General features: G+C 39.3%; 1 protein-coding gene across 4 annotated transcripts in view; it reads right to left on the bottom strand.

Moving 5' to 3' along the window:
• Positions 1 to 1,194: 1,194 nt before the first annotated feature.
• The window catches only part of JMY (junction mediating and regulatory protein, p53 cofactor), a 44,377-nt gene continuing 25,751 nt past the window's right edge, over positions 1,195 to 19,820 (bottom strand). Inside the window, exons 5-12 of one of the 4 annotated variants that reach the window (XR_014517059.1) lie at positions 19,407 to 19,572; positions 18,547 to 18,734; positions 15,561 to 15,641; positions 13,243 to 13,338; positions 12,116 to 12,647; positions 10,623 to 10,933; positions 8,373 to 8,428; positions 1,195 to 8,268 (exon numbers count right to left, since the gene is read on the bottom strand). Coding sequence is in view for 3 of the 4 variants with exons in the window: in XM_083465226.1 (XP_083321352.1) it covers positions 10,626 to 10,933; positions 12,116 to 12,647; positions 13,243 to 13,338; positions 15,561 to 15,641; positions 18,547 to 18,734; positions 19,407 to 19,572 (1,371 nt within the window). In the remaining variant the exon portion in view is untranslated. Of the gene's footprint in view, positions 8,429 to 10,604; positions 10,934 to 12,115; positions 12,648 to 13,242; positions 13,339 to 15,560; positions 15,642 to 18,546; positions 18,735 to 19,406; positions 19,573 to 19,820 lie in introns of all 4 variants that reach the window. The other 3 variants (XM_083465226.1, XM_083465224.1, XM_083465225.1) reach the window with 3 other exon arrangements.

Raw genomic sequence — 19,820 nt, 5'->3', positions numbered from 1 at the left:
CACAAAAAGCGCTTGAAATTTGGTTTTGCTACCAGGAAAAAGGAAGCATTGCTGAGAGACTACTAGTTCTGTACATGTGATCATAGCAGCGTTCTCAAGCTCTGAAGACATAGCCTTGGAATAAAGAAAGCAAAATACATATTGGTGTCTTGACTTATGTTTGCTCTTGTTGTAAACAGTCTCTTACAAATCTGGAAAATAATCTGTGAAGTGGCACCTGTGCACTTGAATGTGCAGACTAACAAATGTATTCTCTTGTGTTAAATCAGATGTACCAATTTACACTTACACTTGGGGGGAAAGAACAGACTTACCAAGAGTAATCCTAGGGACAGTCTATGACAGAGGAGCCACCACTTCTTAAGCCTGATCCGGTTCACATGAGCCACAAAAGATGGAATGTGCTTTCCCCTCTTCTTTTTGAACTTGGTCTTTTTATTATTTCTCCCATTGGCATAGTTTGTTTGAGGTATGTCAGGGGACTGGGGGGCAGGGATTGGAATCATGCAGATCCAAGCCTTCCCCCAAGGTGGTCCTTTTCATTCCCTGCCAGAGTACCATCAGTGGAGTGACAGCAGCAGAGCTTTCTGCTGCTGCAATGATGAGGGTTCTAGTGACACACCACCTTCTCAACCTTCAGACTTGCCTCATTGCCAACAAAGAGGCCCACAACACAAAAGGTTGCAGCATCCCTGGTCAGCCAGCTGCCTCCAAAGAGGACTATCCAGGACTGGAACCAGACTTCAGGGGTCTTGCGGTGCCCTGATGTGTCCTCAACAAACACACAAAACCCCTGCTACTCCACTATAGCCACATTATTTTTCCTTGATGGCACAGGAGTGGCTGCAACACATTTGCTGCTCTCCCCATTCAACTCTGCAGCCAGTGTGAATGGAACTCATGTGTGCTTCCTACTGTAGTGGTTGTCCACCATTTTTAATTTATCCAAAATTAAATCTTTTGTTTTCAGAGTTTTACGTCTCATTAAGGAAATCTTGCATGGTGGAATGAGAGGGTCAGAACTACCTGTGATCCTTCAGTTGCAATGAAAAAATCATCTTCTGACACATCAGTATAAGAATGTACAGAGAGTTGATAGGGATTGCTTATGCTTAACATAACGGTACAATATTATACTAGCATGTCTGCTTCAGAGCTCCACAAGTCCTTTAAATGAATGTGAAAGAAACTCTGTTCAAATAAATATCCTTTATTAAAGAAAAAAAAGGAACAACTTTTAAGCACCAAATTTTTTAAGTATGTTGTTACATTGCATGTACACGAGACAAGTCATTCAGGACTTTGGGTATAGGTTTGAATTTCGAAGCCATGATAGTAAAAAACATGAAGTACAAAGCAGTACAATAAAGTTGCAGGAAGGCTGCACTTAAAGGGAAAAAAGCAAAAGGGCAAACAGTTAAAACTTTTAGTTTTCAAAATATTGCTAACAATGCTCTTTTCGTTTATACTTCGTGCTTAATACTTTGGAACACTGAGCATTATAAAGGTATTGCAAGTTTGCTGGAGCATTTCAGAAATGCAATGTCCATTTACAAATGTCCATTAAATACAATTGTTTTAAAGAAGTGCAGCACAGCACACCGATTTTCATTCTTTTTGCACTAAGTTAGTGAATGGTGAATTGGTTTTCTTTTTAATTTTTTAGCTGTTCAAAAATGAGGCGTTCCATTAATGTTTAACAAGCTTTATCCATGCAACATAATCAACAGCCTTCTACATTTCAGCAAATATGTTAACACAGCTCTGCTCTTGGCAACTCATAAAATGACAAACAACAAGTGGGCTGTAGCCATACGAATGTAAGACTAAAGAGCCAAAGTTAAGATGTGGTAGTGGGAGATCCATGACAGGCTCCCCTGAGATTTGTTTTTAAAAAAACAGAAAGGGGGGGGGGTTAAAAGCAATCAGTGAGGGAGAGAATTAATTTGGGCCATAATGCTGCTTTGCTTTTATCTCATTCCTAATTTATTATTTCCCCTATTTAAATCTCCTCTCCCTTTGAAATTGTCATTTACCTCACTTAGGAAACATAGAGTTTCAGGGGGCAATTCAAATCAGCAAAATAGAGAAGCAGGGAAAGGGTTACAAAAAATGCATCACAGTCCAACTCCTATATGGGAACCTTGTGGATGCTTTCACCTTTTAAAAAGAACTTTGCAAGATCTGGTCCTAGTTCTAATGTCCTGCCTTGTTGAGGTTGAAGTTCTACATCAAGTGTGTAGACACCGCATGTGATAGTCATTCCTAGACTGTATGATTTCTGAGTACATGAGGATGATTGCTTCCTGTAAGATTTTTTAAAACTCCCCACATACAAGGAACAATCACATTAGTCTAGGGGCCTCCCCATCTCCTAGCTTTCAATCTGCAGAAAACATTCTCACTTGTAATCTGCCATAGAACTGTTTATATATCTGAATCAGCTCTGAAAGTAATAAACTCAAATTTCCAAAAGAGGAGTGGGGAATAGGACAATGGAGTGGAGAAAACAGTTTGACTACAACTCCTGTCATACCTAACAATTGTCCATGTTCACGGGAGTTGATGGGAGTTGTAATCCAGCAACACCTAGAGGGCCACAGGTTAGCCACCACTCGACTGTGCAACGCAGCCAACTATTATATGCTCATACCAGCTAAGCGCCCTTCGCAGCACCACATGCCAAATCATACAAGCTTGGGGCTGTTCAGGGAATGAGACTACTTCCAGGATTATACCCAATGTGAAGTCAAGTTGACATGCCCCTTCACTGCAGGAGATTGTTGTTGACCAGTGATGTCTTAGCTGGGCTTGCAATCATTTTTCCTACAGGGAAGGGTGCTTCCCTTTCAACCCACGCCACTGCTGCCATTTCCAAATTAAAGATAATGCCTGGTACATTTGGAAAGAAGGCACTTTGTGCCTGGCTCAGATATAATACTAAACCACAGTTTAGCCAGTGTCACGTGAACAAGCCTGCTTAAGAGTTTAACCCTGGTTTGTTTCAACAAACCATACTTTAAAACTAACCACTACTTCAGACCTACCAACGAACAGTGCTTTGTTTAAACTAGACAGTGAATATACAGGAGTGTAAGCCCAAGGTTTGCAGCTCATTTCTGTAACATTAAGCTATGGCTTACTGTTACATTCAAACCGGCCCTTGGCCCTTGCTGTTACTGAAAGAAACATTGTTTTTATGGTGCGGCATACAAAAGGCTTTCTCCCGTTGGCTAGAATTTATTTATGAAGGCCACTAGTGATTGTGGCTCAGTTAGCCCTTTTCAGATATTCAGCCCAAACATATGAGGGCAAAAGATGTGTAGGAGGCTGGGGACACATATGCTAGTCCTGTTTCCACTTCAGCCATTTGCATGTTTAGCATCAAGTCCTGAAGGAAGTCTCAAAGTGCCCCAAAATCTCTCTGCAACCAGGAGCCCAATCTCAACCATGAGGGTGCTTATCAGCATGCTGAACAGGCTTAGAAGCTCCCCACTCAACCTGGCAAGGTATTGGGAGGGAGGGAGCCCACCCCTGTCCCCCTTCTTTTTGACCTCACATGTTCAAGCTGAGTGACCAGAGGTTCTGATTTACCTACATTTAATGGTGGGGAGGGACCATTTTAATCTGCAGCCCACTCTTCAGCTCCTCCTGGGAATAGAGCCACAAAGAAAGTATTTTCTAAACTGGACTCTTAATCAAAGATAGTGTGAACACCCATACTAGAAAACAGAATAAATAAAATTCTGATGCCCAGGTCTAGAGAGTACATAGACCAATAAAGGCCAGGTATAACAGGCTGCTAGCCACATTGACCATGTTCCACGTCCAGTAGTGGGTAGACTGCTGCTGTGCTCAGGTCCTGCTGCCATGCTTCTCATGGGCAACTGGTTGGCCACTGTGAGAACAGGATGTTGGCATAGATGCGACATTGGCCTGATCCAGCAGGCTCTTCTTATGTTTATCTGCTTGCTATTGATTTTTATGCTCAAAGCTAGGAATGCCCAGGAAATTGTCTTAAATAGCAGAAAAGGTTGTGCAAAACATTAGAAAACAGCTTTGCAAAATAGAACGTTCACCATGGCCCAAATTAGATTTTAATTACATAAGATTTCATGTAGCAATTAATATACATTATTTTTTGTTGGAGGCTTTAAAATGAGTTATAGAATAAAACCGCTAGTGCTTTGTTTTTTAAACCATTACACACAGGAACAAAACAATGTGCTTTTCTCTACTAAAGAACACTTGGCCCCAATCCAGGGAAATGAGTGTGCAGCAAAAGGCTGTGTGGCTGCTGCTTCACCACAGAGCATCAGCCTGCCTAAGGCATGATCAAAGCAGTCAGAAGAGCAGGACACCATATTGACTCTGGGTGTCCCCTTTCATGGTGGTTGGTGCTGCCATCTGCTTCCATGAATAGATTGCTAATAGATTAGGGTCAATATGGATAGCACACAACTATTGACACTTGACTCTAGTAGCATTTTAGAATTCCACATCCTCTCAATAAGGTGCTTACATCTCTTGCAACAAGCATCTCTTATGCCTCCTTTTCAATAAGCTTATTTGCTTGTTAACAGTTCACCAACACTAGATATACCTTGTTTCATGGTTCTGGGTTCGTTATGAGTAACACAGGTAACCAAATTACAAAAGCATTAAAGCGAAAATAAAAGAATGCTCATAAATCCAAATAGTTTTACAGTTCGCTCTTTAAAGTCAGTGCAAATAAAAAGAGAACATTGACTTTGAGTGAAAGTTTTCCCCCTTTTCACTAGACTGTGACAAAAATGCACATGAGTCTCTGAAGACAGTGTCTACATGAAACACAACTCAAAAGCAAAAACTTAGACTGCACCAGCAAGACATAATTTAGTGATGTTCATTAGTTTTTGTGGTTACCAATTTTATAATATAAGCTGCTCTACTCTGAAAAGCTTTACAAGCAAATGGTTGAAATAAGAAGCAAAACTATCTATACTAAAGAATATAGTCAGTATACAAATAAACCAAGCAACTAAAATTAAAGACTTATGGGATCATGCTGCAGAAGATAAAACCACTTTAATAAATGTTGCTGTTCAACATAATTTATTTTTCTAGTGGAAATAAAACACATTGGCCCCCTTGCTGCCAAACTGCCAAACACATGACTCATCACCTCCTGGCATTTATAGTTCCTTGAGCTAGTCTACCACCAGCTCAGGGGCATCCAGGTAGATCACCACATTTCTTGACAGAATGCATTGTGGACAATAAATTGAGAACAACGGCTGCAGTACAACCATGTACCGCAGTCCGTCTACAGCATACAAAATACCGGAATGCACTTTTTCATGCATACTTGTCAGCTGCATAGATTTAGGTGTGAATGCCAGTTCAAGCAGCATTCATCAATAACTTTTCTTAAATGCACATATATTTGCTAAGTCTGCTGCAATAAATGTACTAGACTAGAGTACTGTGAGTTCTCAGCTGGTATGCAATGGCTTCAAGAAATAAAATTAGGAATCACTATTAATTAAAAGCAAAAGCAAAACATGTGGGAATATAATTATAAGGAATTGCACATAGATAAGATGGACAAGGTCCTAACTTGACAAATTTGTGTAAAATGCTATCCAGGCACTACTGGCACCCAGATTAATCTCTTCTTCCTAACAGATTATGGGGGGAAAACTATACTCAGTCTAAAGGAAAACTCTGGATAGGAGATCAGCCACAGTACAGTGGTACCTCGGGTTACAGACGCTTCAGGTTATGTGTTTTCGGGTTGCGCACCGCGCCGAACCCAGAAGTACCGGAACGGGTTACTTCCGGGTTTCGGCGCTTGCGCATGCGCAGAAACACAACCCGCGCGTGTGCAGACGCGGCGCTGCAGGTTGCAAATGTGCCTCCCACACGGATCACATTCGCAACCCGAGGTTCCACTGTACAGCAGCCAAGTATGTATAAAATATGTTCCTCTGAAACAGCCATTTTTATAGTGCCAAAAGCCGGTTTTATTTTTTTGCATTAATTAAACTGTCAGAAATATTTTTTTAAAAAAACCCAAAAACAAACTAGAGCTTTCAAGGCAAAGATTCCATATATACAGCCTGAACATTTCACAATCATCTTGAGAGCTTTATAAACTTTCCATATGAATTTAAAATTTATAGTTGCAAAAGAGTGTTAGCATAAGGAGTGTTACTCTCAATTTCCAATAAGTTATGTCTCCTTGATTACGTTAATTGTCTAGCAAAATTTGCCATTCAAAGCTCCTGCTGCAACTGATTGTGTAAAGCTTTACATGATCCATCTCATCCTAATTTTTAGAAGTTCGTGTTTTGGGCTACAACTAAAATTTCAAACACAATATATTATACAGTGGAAATTTGGAGTGTGACTAAATGGAGGTGACTAAATGGCAAAGGCACACCAACTACATATATTATGGTTTATGCTAAAGGTCAACAGTTATATTTTGCAGCTATTTAATTATTGCCACCACCAAATCTTGCATTACCTGTGACTGTAACCCCACAGTGCATAATGCGATTTTGGTTAATATGCAGTAACTTGGAAAGGAAATGGGTTGTCTTGTTTTTCAGAAAATTAATGTTCAGTTCCTAATACAGTTCTTTGTCTCCCCAACAGAAGGCGTTCTCACAATAATTGAACTCATGCTATTCTCAAGCTTACCTTTGGGAAAGGATAGCATTTCAGACTATATAAGGCAATAAGCTTTTTTTAAAAAAACACACCAGAATGGCAGGTATCCTGATAAAATATTTCTCATTATTATTACTGGCCTAGGTAGTAACTTTTGCACACCCAAATATTTCCAAGAGTTGAGCTGGACTGTTACATGTATTGTCAAGTATTCAGGGTACTCCCAAGTATTTTTAAAATGAAAAACAGCAAGACATTTATTTAACCTCTTACTATGAAAGGTGAGTGGGCTTACTAAATGCATTCCATCCAATATGCATCTACTTATAACAGGGCAGTGAATATAGTAAATCATTTTAAAATGGATATTTCCTATCATAAGGGATCATAGTTTGTCAAGCACAAGATTCTCCTACAAGCAGAAATTTTCATTAGAGAGCATTTTAATAAGGGTAAGATTAGCCCTGGTGCAGAAATACTATTCCGTACAGTACTCTGTTATTAAAAAATGAGCTGCCCGCAGCTATTAGTCATGCTGTTTGGGATTACGTTGCTTTAGATATTCACTGTACCAAAGGCTGTACCTCCTTTAGACCATTATACAACCAGGGTTAAAAATGAAGTGTTTTTCAAATAAGCAGGCTGTTACATAATTCAAATATTTTAACAATGACAGGAATAATGAAAACTGGAAAAAAATTATAACTTCCACAACTTAACAGTAAAATGGGATTTCAGTTTTGAATTTTCTTTAAATAAAGGTTCCTTAGAGTAATCAAAGAAGTCAAACTAATAGACAAAAATAATTTTAAGTATTCTCATTACAAAATATTGCTTCTATAAATAAAATTTTATGTAACTTTATTATCTATCACTCAGTCCTGCAATTAAAATGTTTCTATTTATACGAGCATGGGAAATTCTAATTTAAAAATACAAGATGTACACAGTATACATGGCCTTCTAAAGGGTTTTGCTATATGCCATTTTAAATGTACTAGGCTGTAAACAATACATTCTTAAGTATATGTATTCCACTCTTAGGGGGCTTCCTGTTATTCTGTAGAGCCATTTGTTCCCATTTTCAAAATAACTTGTATTTTGTACAATGAATAGTTAAAATGCATTATATCTCTGAAATCCACTTCCTACATGACAAATATAGTGAGAAATAAAGACCTTTAGGAGAATTCCTGTTGCTGTAATAGAAGCTGATGTGAAAGTAGCAATTTGTTGATTAAACAGTGAAGTCTTCAGTGAACCAAAGGTCAGATTGCATACCTGTCCTGGTAAAGTATGTTGGGAAGAAGCTCTGCTGCAATAGGTGCTGATTTAGTGTTTCACACGACTGTAAAAAGTGAGTTAAGAACCAGAAATATCTTGAATGGTTCGTTCTCCTCAGTGTTCTGCAAAATACACATCTAATAAGGTAGTTTTTGATCCCATCAGAATTTAGTACCATAATTTTAAAAAATGCATTTTAAGCTCTTCTGCACATATCAAATTGTTTGTCAGATGACGCCTTTCCCAGACAGAAGGTGGTGAGCAAACTGTTGACTATGGATGTTCAGAAGTGAAAGGAAAATCATTATTCTGTGGAATCCTCACCACCTGTTTAAACAAACAAAAAACAGCTGAAGGACAAACTATAAAGTTGCTTTTTAAATCAAATTCTATTCCTTTAGAGGCCGCATCAAAATGTGATTTTCAAGCACCTATTCCTCCTTGGCATCTGAGTCTGCAGGCCACGTTCTGTGACAGGCTGCTCTAGCTGAAGATATGACAGAAACAAAATTAGTAGAAGAAAAGGAGAGGCTTAACTCTCCCAACAGCTCATTAATATGATTAGTCTTTCCCTCCCCACATCACCTGCTTGGAATACTGAATCAAGAGGACCCTTTCCTCCTCTGCCCACAACAAGAGTGCTAGTGTAAGAACTCAATGTCAATACTGTTTTGCAGGTGTGCATATGAAAACACAGATACCACAGCAGTACCTGCTTTGCTTATCAACAGTTCCATTTTCAATCCCCCAGTACCTCCAGTTAATGTAATCTCCAGTTATATACCAGGGCTGGCGGAGAATCTCATTTCTGAGAACCTGAGAAGACTTGCGGCCAGTCTAAGTCACCTATACTGGGCTAAAGGGACTCATGAGCCGACTCACTGTAAGGCAGCATCGTTTAACTCAGGAATAGGCAAACTCGGCCCTCCAGATGTTTTGGAACGACAACTCCCATCATCCCTAGCTAACAGGACCAGTGCTCAGGGATAATGGGAGTTGTAGTCCCAAAATATCTGGAGGGCTGAGTTTGCCTATGCCTGGTCTAACTACTGTACGTGAAGATCTGTGGACGAGTGGAACATTTGTAGCTTTAATTTATGTATGCTTTACTTTTTATAGAGATTTTTCCACTGCAGATTGATTTACAGAGTAAATTAGTAATTTCATCCTTTAAATCGATTCCCCCTTTACGGGAAAACTTGCCTTGCAGACTTTGGAAGTGACCTTAATTTTGATTAAATATATTGCAATTAGTTATTGGCATGCCAATTCACACATTAATCCAGTAGGGTCACCTCCGTCAAATTGATAACAACCGTGATGAGACAAATCTTACATTCCACTAATGCAACATATGTTTCCACCTGCAACCCAGAAATCAGATTAAGGTTTTCACACAATTTTTCACTAAGGCTTAACCCCCTCCATGATCACAATCTTTCCCACTTTGTTCATGCTGTTGATTCAAACAGTCAAGGTTTGCTTGCAAATACTGCCTTTCCACGTTTCCAGCATCCTGAAAACGTATCACCATTTAAGAAAGATGCTATAAATGGGAAAAGATCTTGCTTTTCTTAAAAAAAAAAAACATGTCTAGAGCTTTTGTTCAAATAAGCACAAGCATCAATATACCCCAAAATTCCATATCATCAAACTGTAATTTAGATGTTTTAGATGAGTTAGGGAGGAATATAGTGTGCATTTCTCTTCTCCGATTAGAACAGTGGAATATAACACCCCTAGCCACCCAGCTCAACAACCCAGAAAAAATGGGCAACAGATCTCTGAATTATGAAAACTCCTCCCAAATCAATGACTAGAAAGGAAGCCACGTCATATAACTCTAGGAGTACTAGCTAAGACACACTTTGGTAAAAATGGAAGCAGCAGAGGCATCTGTCAGTCAGAAGTAAGGAAACTATATCCATTCTGACAAAGCAAGTTTCCTTCAGATAAGTATCTTGTGAGAAGTTCCAACTTTCTTTTCCCATACACTCCCCCCCCCCCCGCCCCTGCCTCAATCCTCAATCCTACTCAATTAATGAATATAGTTCTGGGATTTCCTAAATGTACTAACATCCTCGTCTCCTCTGTGAAAGTTCAGGAGGATGGCAACATGAGAGCAGACCTCTTCTACTATGCCTCCTTGCTTGTGGAAAGCTCATCTTGAGGTGTCAGGCTAAAACATTCCTCTTTTCCCAGGCCTTTGGCTACTTAAACAATATTTGGCCTTTTAAACTGTGGGGCATATTGTTTTTTTCTTCTTACTATGGTATATGTATTTTTGTGTTTTTATATTGTAAACCGCCCTGTGATGCTCAGATGAAGGGTGGTACAGAAATTTAATAAATAAAAATAAATAAAACTAATCTATTTATGCACAGCAGTGCTCTGCACTGAAATATTAATATACAAAAATTTGCCTGAACTTGAAAATGATTTATTGCTAATAAATATTTTGGATAAAGCCATTTTGTGTTTTAGTCTAAAAGCAGAAATAAACCCAGATACATTAATCTGCCTATTTTGAGCTTATACAGTGGCTGCGGATCTTAAGCCACACATGCACTTCTCTTGTGTAAACGTAGGAGAACTTAGGCACATTCCTAACAAGGATCTACTATTATAGGTGCTACTACTATTTGAGGAAACCAGATATATACCAAAAGAAGAAACATTACTCCTTAATTTTCCCAGTCTGTGCAAGGCAGGTTCTCCTCTTCATCTTCAGACTCTGGTGATGCTTCCTTAATTCGCCGTAGTGCTTCATGGATGCTGCGTGTCAAAGGGTCATCATCAGGTAGAATTGTGAATGATTCTCTCATAAGGTCCTTTTGCACTTTCTTCAGTTTCACACCTTTTCTTATCTGTGCCAAGATGTTATTGCTGTCGTCTTCATCAGGGAAAGGCGGGAGATTTCTCTGCTCAACTTTCCTCAGGTGGAAGCTACCACGTTTCAAGGAAGCCAACACCTCATCCATTGGGGAACTCACTGCAGAAAATCAAGAGTTCAGTAAGCATTGCAACTTTTCATATTTTATGCTATGAAAATTCAACAAGACAGTCACAAAAGCCAACAATGTCTGAAATCTCCTTTTCCTCTCCTCCTCCTTGCGGCTCCACCTCCTCTCCATTGGGTTCCCCAACCCACAAAGCACATTTCCTACATGGAAGGTAAAAATAAAACCTGCTATATATTTCTAATGCACTGTTTCTACAATTCTGGAAAAAAATTACATTATTTTCAGATCACAATAATCAAGCCCATAAGAAAGGAGATCAAAACAATTGGAGGATTATGTAGTTCAAAAGGTGAAATGAAGCTCCTGCATCAAGAGATGAGCCCCCACTGTTGTCTTTGGTTCTCACAAAATGTCCGGTAAGTATCTGGCTCAACTTTCTATGTTAGGATAATGCAGCTGGTATTGAGGGAGGCTGCTATTCCTCAGAGAGCCAACCCAATCCCTCTACATACCCAACTGTCCTTGTGTACAGGGGCAACAACCAAACCTGGACACCTCCTGGTCTACCTGCCCACAAATGCATGTCCGCTTAGGGAACGGGTTGGACTATGCCTTTAATTTTTAAGATCCACTGTGTCATATTTATTCTTTTCATTTAAAAACCACAGATCTGCTAAGATACACCACTTACTACCGGCAGAGGTGTGGAACCTTGTTCTTAAAAGTTCTGTTTAAAAAAAACACCAAAAAAACTTTTGGTACTAGTACAAAATAAGTACTTTGAGCTGCGGACTAACACCCTGTACTCAAGACATTGAAAATGTCACCATTTATTAATTAAAATATACCAACGCCACCTCCCCCATTGTTCAATGTTGTCAAAACAGAAATCAAAATTTGGATAAAAACATCAACAGAGTTATCAAGAGTTTTCATTAATTCCACCAGCTGGAATCCAGACTTCAGGTATAAAAACTTTTTATTTTATTTTTTGCTCAAAGCCACCAACACCCCTCCCCTGGGAAACATCACAAAATGCTATTAAAAGACCCTCCCCCCCCCCAGTTTCAAACATGATTTGGGGAGATCATGTTCAAAAATCACAAAGCCATGCTCTCTTGGGGGGTAGGGACCCTTTAATTTTATTACTCAAGGTAAGAAGAACTGCTTTTTTCTTTTCCCCGAATCACATTCAAGAGAAATGAAGTTACCTCTTCTCCTCTGCAAGCCTTCCATATCGCCCATTTTCTTTAGTTTCTTCTTGGCACTGACCAACTGGCTGCTATCAAAGAAATGAGCTGATGGTGCTATGGTGGTCAGCAGTGCTGGCTTCTCAATGCTGGGTTGTTTCACAGGGCTACTGCTCTTCTCAGAGCACTGAGTAGACTCTTCCTTGGTGGGCAGAGGTGGTGGCGGCGGCGGTGGAAGGGGAGGAGGCATTGGGGCCTCATTAACTATATTGGGCTGGAGTTCATTACTGAGAAGAGCAGGAGGAGAAGGAATTTGAGAAAATTCAGAGATAACACCACAGGGAGGTGAAGTATCTTCAAGAGGTCCTAAATTCCTGGACTCCTGGATTTGTAAAGGTTGTATTCTTTTTTCTTGCCCCACCACATCAGTCTGTGTAGTTACAGGTAGCGACAGACGATGATCAGCACATGAAGTTGAACTGGCCGTACTTTTTCTTCTTGCATGGGCCAGTCGAAGTCTGGTTGATTTGAGTATTACCTGTCCAGGATAGCGCTTAGGAGGGGGGAAATGAGTTAAAAATTAGGCAAGCATCAAAAGCATGGTGACTAACAGCACAATTTTAACCCTGTAAACTCAGAAGCAAGTCCTACTGAATTCAATGGAGCTTACTCCCACGTAAGTGGGGTTAGGATTGCAGGCCAAGAGACTTAATACTGCTAACCTCAACTGTTCACATATAATTATGATTCAACCCTTTCAAAATTGTCAGGTTAACTTGTAAATTGAGAAACATAAACATGGGAATTAATTAATATGAAGAGAAGTATAGCACAATTTTTTCCTAAGAATAATTCCAATGTTCTTTTCTATTTTCTTGTGAATATGAATACATAGTTTAATAATTAAGAAGGTTTGTTTCACACATTATATGGCAATGATATATGGTTGCCATCACATATGCAAACAACACGAAGCCATAGCGAATGCATGCTCTCTGGAACAAGTACTTGTGTCAAAGGCGCTATTATTGGTGGGCAATCATATGTATATGTATATGTATATGTATATGTATATGTATATGTATATGTATATGTATGTGTGTGTAACTTACGAAGCATCAGTAGAATGTCTACCTTCTTCCATTTACCTGTTTAAATGTTCGAAGTCTGTCCAGTGTTATCTGTCGTTCCTGAGTAACCCATGAGCTTTTTCTTTCTTCTTCAGCTTGCAACTGCTCCCTCTTCTAAGAATGAAAACAAAAAGATGAAAGCTGTGGGTTAGAAACACCAGGCTGGGAGGGACGAATTTGGATGGAGTAACTTTCACCCACTACTGCTTAGTCCCAGTTAAAGTTAACTTTTTTCTTCTTTTCGTTAGAGGTTTTAAACCAAAACTTCTTAATCCAGGCATCATACACAGCCTGTCTTTGATGAGACAGGAAAATGGGATTGTTAATCTTTGTTTTCATTTTAATCACCAGGAGCTCAATGTTAAGTGTAAAAAGAGTTGCTTTTTGCCTTAGGAACCATAAATCTTTGGAACCTCCTGAAGAAACTTCACTACTTCCACACAACACCACTTCTTGTGGACAGCTTTCTCTTCTCTTCTCTTCTCTTCTCTTCTCTTCTCTTCTCTTCTCTTCTCTTCTCTTCTGCCCTCTGCCTCTTCTCATTCCAGTGCAGAAGAGATCTCCACACCAACCACCCATCAAAGTCCAGCTTTGCAAATTAAGGACAGGTACTAAATCTCTCTCCCCTCTCCTGGCAAGTACCTCAGCTGACCATGTTCTTCTCCTCCCCCTCCATCCTTCTGTCTCTCCCTTCCCCTTTTTCATGTCCCCAGACATCCTACTGCTTTGTCTCTCTCTCTGTCTGTCTTTCTTTCTCCTTCTCCCCACCCGCATTTCTGCTGTCCTGAGGTGATCTGCTCTTTGCCAAGCCCTTTTATTCTTCCTTAGTACAGTGGTGCCTCGCAAGACGAAATTAATTTGTTCCGCGAGTTTTTTCGTCTAGCGAATTTTTTGTCTTGCGAAGCACGGTGTCGGAAAAGTTTTGGAAAAGCTTCAAAAATCACCAAAGTCTTCAAAAACCTCAAAAAAAGGCTACCACACCGCGTTCTATGAGTTGCTCCTCGAAGTCAAGTTGCAACTGTATTAAAGGTGTTAAGAAAAAGGAAACAAACTTGCAAGACGTTTTCGTCTTGCGGAGCAAGCCCATAGGGAAATTCGTCTTGTGAAGCAGCTCAAAAACCGCAAAACCCTTTCGTCTAGCGAGTTTTTCGTCTTGCGAGGCATTCGTCTTGCGGGGCACCACTGTAGTTCTGCTCCTTTACAAAAATGGAACTTTTTTCAAACCATGTCCCAAAGTCATCCAATTGCTTTCTTCCAATTCTTGCCCTAACCCCTTCCCAAAGCCTTCCAAAAACAATATACCAGCCTCCTTCTTCTTGACAATTTCCCCATCTCTTCTAAAGCAACTGGCCCTAGGCCCCAGTCTGTATTAATTGACTCCAATCAACATGCTGATTTCCTTTTATTGTAATAAATTGTTTGAATGATACCCTGTGGTATTCTTTGACTACATAAACTGCCAGGTATGGGACATGTTCCGGTCTCAATGTCAAAAGATCAGAAATGGTTTGTCAAGGTTGCATGTGAGAACTACAAGTTTACAGGCAAACTGTATACTTCATAACATCTGTCAGTTAGCTTCTAGCTAGCTGTAGGGTTGCAGCCATTTTTATTTTAAAAATGACAGTAATTATCAAATACAGCATTCATTGCTTTGTAACAAGAGCAGGACCAGACCAGTCATAAATGCAAACTAGGACACCACCAGATACCAAAATTATAGGTGAACGTCCCTCAGCTGCATCATGACTTAGAAAGAGGCATAACCTGCATATTTAGACTCCTTCATGCTTTTAGAAGAAATTGGGATTCAATCTATGTTAGTGATGCTGCCTAGGAATCTGTAGATAGTAGTTAGTGCAGATAAACTAATGTAGAGCATAAGATGACGATGATGATAAATTATGCTACAAACTGTTATTTTTCTGATGCTGTATTTTAATTGTATCTTATTATAATGATTTTATACGTGAGCTTCCAGAGTACAATGTTATTGCGCAGCTTTATAAAAAATATAGCAATTTAAAAAAAAACAGAATTGTGGTTAATAACATGAAAAATGAAATCAATAAAATAATATTCTTGTCAGCTCTTGGTCATTTAAGATACAGTTCTTTACCCACTTACCTTGGACAAAGCGTCACTGAATTCAAAGTGACCTACTTCTGAGGAGATGTGCATAGGATTGTAGTGATAATGTCCTATTACTGTCCTATTGTGTATTGCTCAGTATACAGTAACATTCAAAAGCAAGGCGGGGGGATTTAAATTTGCTTAAGTTGGGGGGAAACCTTGAGCTGGAGGCTTATTTTAATATTAACCAAGATGAAACTCACAAACTGTGCAGTATGCTGTGACTCTTCTTCACTCTGAAAGTGCTGCAAGAATTTTTCATGATGTTTTGCAATGCAGATCTCCTGTCAATACACAAGATACTGTATAAGATATAATTAACAAATAAAATAACAATAATAATAATAATAATAATAATAATAATAATAATAATTTATTTATACCCCACCCATCTGGCTGAGCAGCTTCCAATCGAGTGTTAAAAACAATACAGCATTAAATATTAAAAACTTCCCTAAACAGGGCTGCCTTCAGATGTCTTTTAAAGATAAGATAGCTACTTATTTCCTTCACATCTGAAGGGAGGGCATTCCACAGGGCAGGTGCCACTACCGAGAAGGCCCTCTGTCTGGTTCAATTGAAATAATCAACAGTAATCAAGCTAAGAAAGTATAAAATGAGTAGCACAAAATAATTTCAGTCTAAACACAGCAACAAATGTGAGGTTTGTTTTAAAAATACGCTTTTAAGTATTTTCTGTATGTTTGTTTTTTAAAAACCTGGAAAAGCAGTCACTGGTAAGGTGTAGATGGACACAAAAGTCAACATCTAGACTAAAAGAAAGCCACAGTCAGGATAGGAAAGGAACTAGATATGCTTCGTAAAGGATTTTGTAAAGGGAATACATAATAACAATTAATCATGCCCTGGAAAAGAGTGTGAAACCTTGTCCATGTTTATGCATTTCAGTGAGTTTGTTGCAAAGGAGATTTCAACACAGCAAAGTCAGAACTAGGGGTAAATGGGCAATTGTGTGGCTTTGGAAACTTGTGCAGTTTTCTGTATCTTTTTGTAAAGTGGGTCTGCGTTTGTGGAATCTATAGCCTCAGCTTGACAGCCTTAAAGGTGTCAGTGAGTTTACAGAAACAATCCAGTGTGTGTGTATCTGCCTGTTTGCTTAATAGTTTAAGACGTTTGCAACATCCATTATTGTGAATTCAAAGACAAATATATTTCAGAACACATATATCCACTGGCTGCTGTGCTGATTTAGTTTACTACAGGAAAACCTCAATCAGTACTAAAATATTCTGCCAAACAGTGTGTACAATTTCAGCATTTATCTCCTATTACCAATTTATTTCAAAACTAGCTTTCCTAACACCAACAGTTGCTGGATACAATAAACCACGACTACCAGTGCTTAGCCAGCAGGTGGTAGCACCAGGATAATAGGAAACTGTTTCCACAGTGATCCCATATCAACCTGCTATCAAGACATTATCAGGAAGGTAGCATTACCTATAAGTAGCTGTTATAAAGGTACTATGAAAAGAATTACATTATCCAAATAAATACATAAATACACAAATACACACACACAAAATCTCTAACCATAGCAAAACAGACACCACCTATGAAGGAATTTCTAGCCTCCACACTATGAACATGAACCTGAGATCGCTGCATGCAGGAACAGGATACATGCCCACTGTGTATAGTAACACCAAATCACCACTTTGATGGTGCACCCCCCCCCAAAAAAGCTGAACAAAATATTCCTCCTCTCTCCACAGCACACAGCTTACAGAGGAAAGTGGGTGAAAAATTAAAAAGGCAATCCATGTGTGAAAATCTAGAATTTACTCCCTTAACTTTAAAATCTAATGATTAGTTTCTTTGGAAGAAAAGGCTGTTAAATTACGTCCATGATTTTGCTTACAGCTGATCAAAACAGCAATATATTAGCTAAAACTTATAGTCAATTCAGGGAACAATATATCACTTTTATAATGCAGCTTACGGCATGAAAGCAAGTACTTACAACTAGCATTATTTTGTGTACATCTCAACATATTTTAAAATAAAACATTTATTTTAAACTGCAGGCGATGGCCACCCTAGAGATGCTGCAGGAAATGGTTTTACCATGGTAAGGGCTTTCCCCACTCCCACCCACAGCCCCACAATTTCAGCCCTAATGTTTGAAAGTAGCATGTTGTGAATCAATATGCTTCCCAGTAATACTATGTTTGGAAATACCATTTTTTACACCCACATCCTGCTGCTAGTGGTCTCCCTTCCCTTCTACTACTCCCAGGTATTTTCTTTCCCATCCCCCTCCTATTCTAAATCTCACGTTTTATCCATTTAACTTCTGCTGCCCCCAAACCTTTATTACCTTTTCCCCCTATGTGTTTAACACAACACTTTGCTGTATGTAAAACGAAATAGGTTCCTCCACATTAGGGACCAGGAGTTTAGCCTAGTTTGTTCTTGATACTCTATGCTAACTTTATACATGCAACAAAGCAAAGGAAAACACCAAAATATGTAACACACACATCACCAGTAGGCTGAAGTGACAAGACTCTTCCCTTTGTGCAATGTACTTTTCATTATTACCAAAGCAAAACAAAAATTACTGTCATTACAGTGCTGGGGTGAGCTAAAAGGTTTAAACGTCCCTGACAAGAATGCAGGGACACGGGTGGTGCTGTGGTCTAAACCACTGAGCCTCTTGGATTTGCTGATCCGAAGGTTGGCTGTTTGAATCCATTTGATGGTGGTGAGCTCCCATTGCCCTGTCTCCAAGCTTCTGCCAACCTAGCAGTTCGAAAGCACATCATTGAAAGCAGATAAATAGGTACAGCTGCAGTGGGAAGGCAAACAACGTTTCTGTGCACTCTGGCTTCCATCATGGTGTTCAGTTGCGTCAGAAGCAGTTTAGTCATGGTGGCCAAATGACCCAGAAAGCTGTCTGTGAACAAAGGCCGGCTCCCTTGGCCTGAATTGAGATGAGTGCTGCACCCCATAGTTGGATTTGACTGGACTTAACCATCCAGGGGTCCTTTACCTATTACCTTTTTACCTGCATTAACCCTCTAACATCACCCCATATAAACTGATCAACTAAGAAGAAAGCGCACACGACCAATGGTCTGATCTGATCTAAGGCAGCCTCCTATGTTCCTGTGCCAAATAGGCAAGGAACTCTTTGCTGAGTAGTGAATGAATTAAGTGTTTTACCTTTTTATTTCTGAGGTAGGCTTTCTTGGCTGAAATGCGCCCACGCCTTGCTTCTAGCTGGCGGACTTTCTGTTGCAATTTCTGTAGCTCTTCTCTTTGCAAGTGTATAGATGCTGCCATATCTTCTTTTTCGAGCATGGCTTCCATACTTTCATAGGTATCATAATACACTACTTCATCTCTTTTCTCTGTTAGAAAATACTAACAATTTTAATAATTTTAAACATGCACACACAAACTACACAATGCAGTAAAATCTAGATCAACCTTCAGTTGTGATAAACAGAATTATGTAGAAATAAGTTGTTTAATGATATCGGAATGGGTCACAGAGCCAGAAGGGCTTGAGGGTTATAGTCACACACCAACACTGATCTAATACCACACAAAATCCCAACTATAGTGTGACCAGAGCAGGAAAGAAGAGCATCTAATGGAAATTACATTAGAGATGACTAAGACCAAGGCTACAGAGGTATTTTCTCCCAAACAGATATAAGGATTGTGGTGCTCGAACCGACTCCAAGTGTGGCAAACTCCACTCAACATGGAAGTTACATCTCTCATCACCCTCAATAATAAATTCAATTTATCCAACATATTGACTCTAGCTGGGACAATCTTTGATACCTCAGAAGGAGAAAGAAATCAAAAGGCAAACAGTTAAGGCCACAGTTCTGTGCACACTTACCTGGAAGTGAGCCCTATTGAATACAGTTAGATTCACTTCTGAGTAAATATGCATAAGAACTGGAGTGGGAAATTTGCAGCCACAGGATAATCTCAATAACCAACTTGTACTACAGCTGCCTATGGCATATTGTTATAAATAATATACATGTAAAATGAATGTATGTCACCTGAAATAAGTCTTTTGATGCTTTCAAGTTGTGCTGTCAGCAGCAGTTCTTCACACTTCAAAATTTCAAACTGTACTTCATACAACTGAAGTTGCAGGTCATAATAATCAGATTCAAGTTGATCCAAATGGGCTATGGCTTCTGTGCCACCTTGTAAACTCTGCATCTGAACAGGAAATATATAATAGTTACAACAAGATGACCTATTAAATCTTAACTCTGTCACAAAACGTTTACAAAGCCTCCTATCAAGAGGTATTGTGAAGTTATTGAGCTTTATGTGGGGGTGGGTGGGTTATTGGCTTGTTGTTTTTACAGTGGTACCTCGGGTTACATACGCTTCAGGTTACATACACTTCAGGTTACATACGCTTCAGGTTACAAACTCTGCTAACCCAGAAATAGTGCTTCAGG

This window comes from Podarcis liolepis, assembly GCF_965112155.1.
Source record: "Podarcis liolepis genome assembly, chromosome: 11".
NCBI classification, from domain to species: Eukaryota; Metazoa; Chordata; class Lepidosauria; order Squamata; family Lacertidae; genus Podarcis; species Podarcis liolepis.
This window is presented reverse-complemented; position numbering and strand designations above follow the sequence as displayed.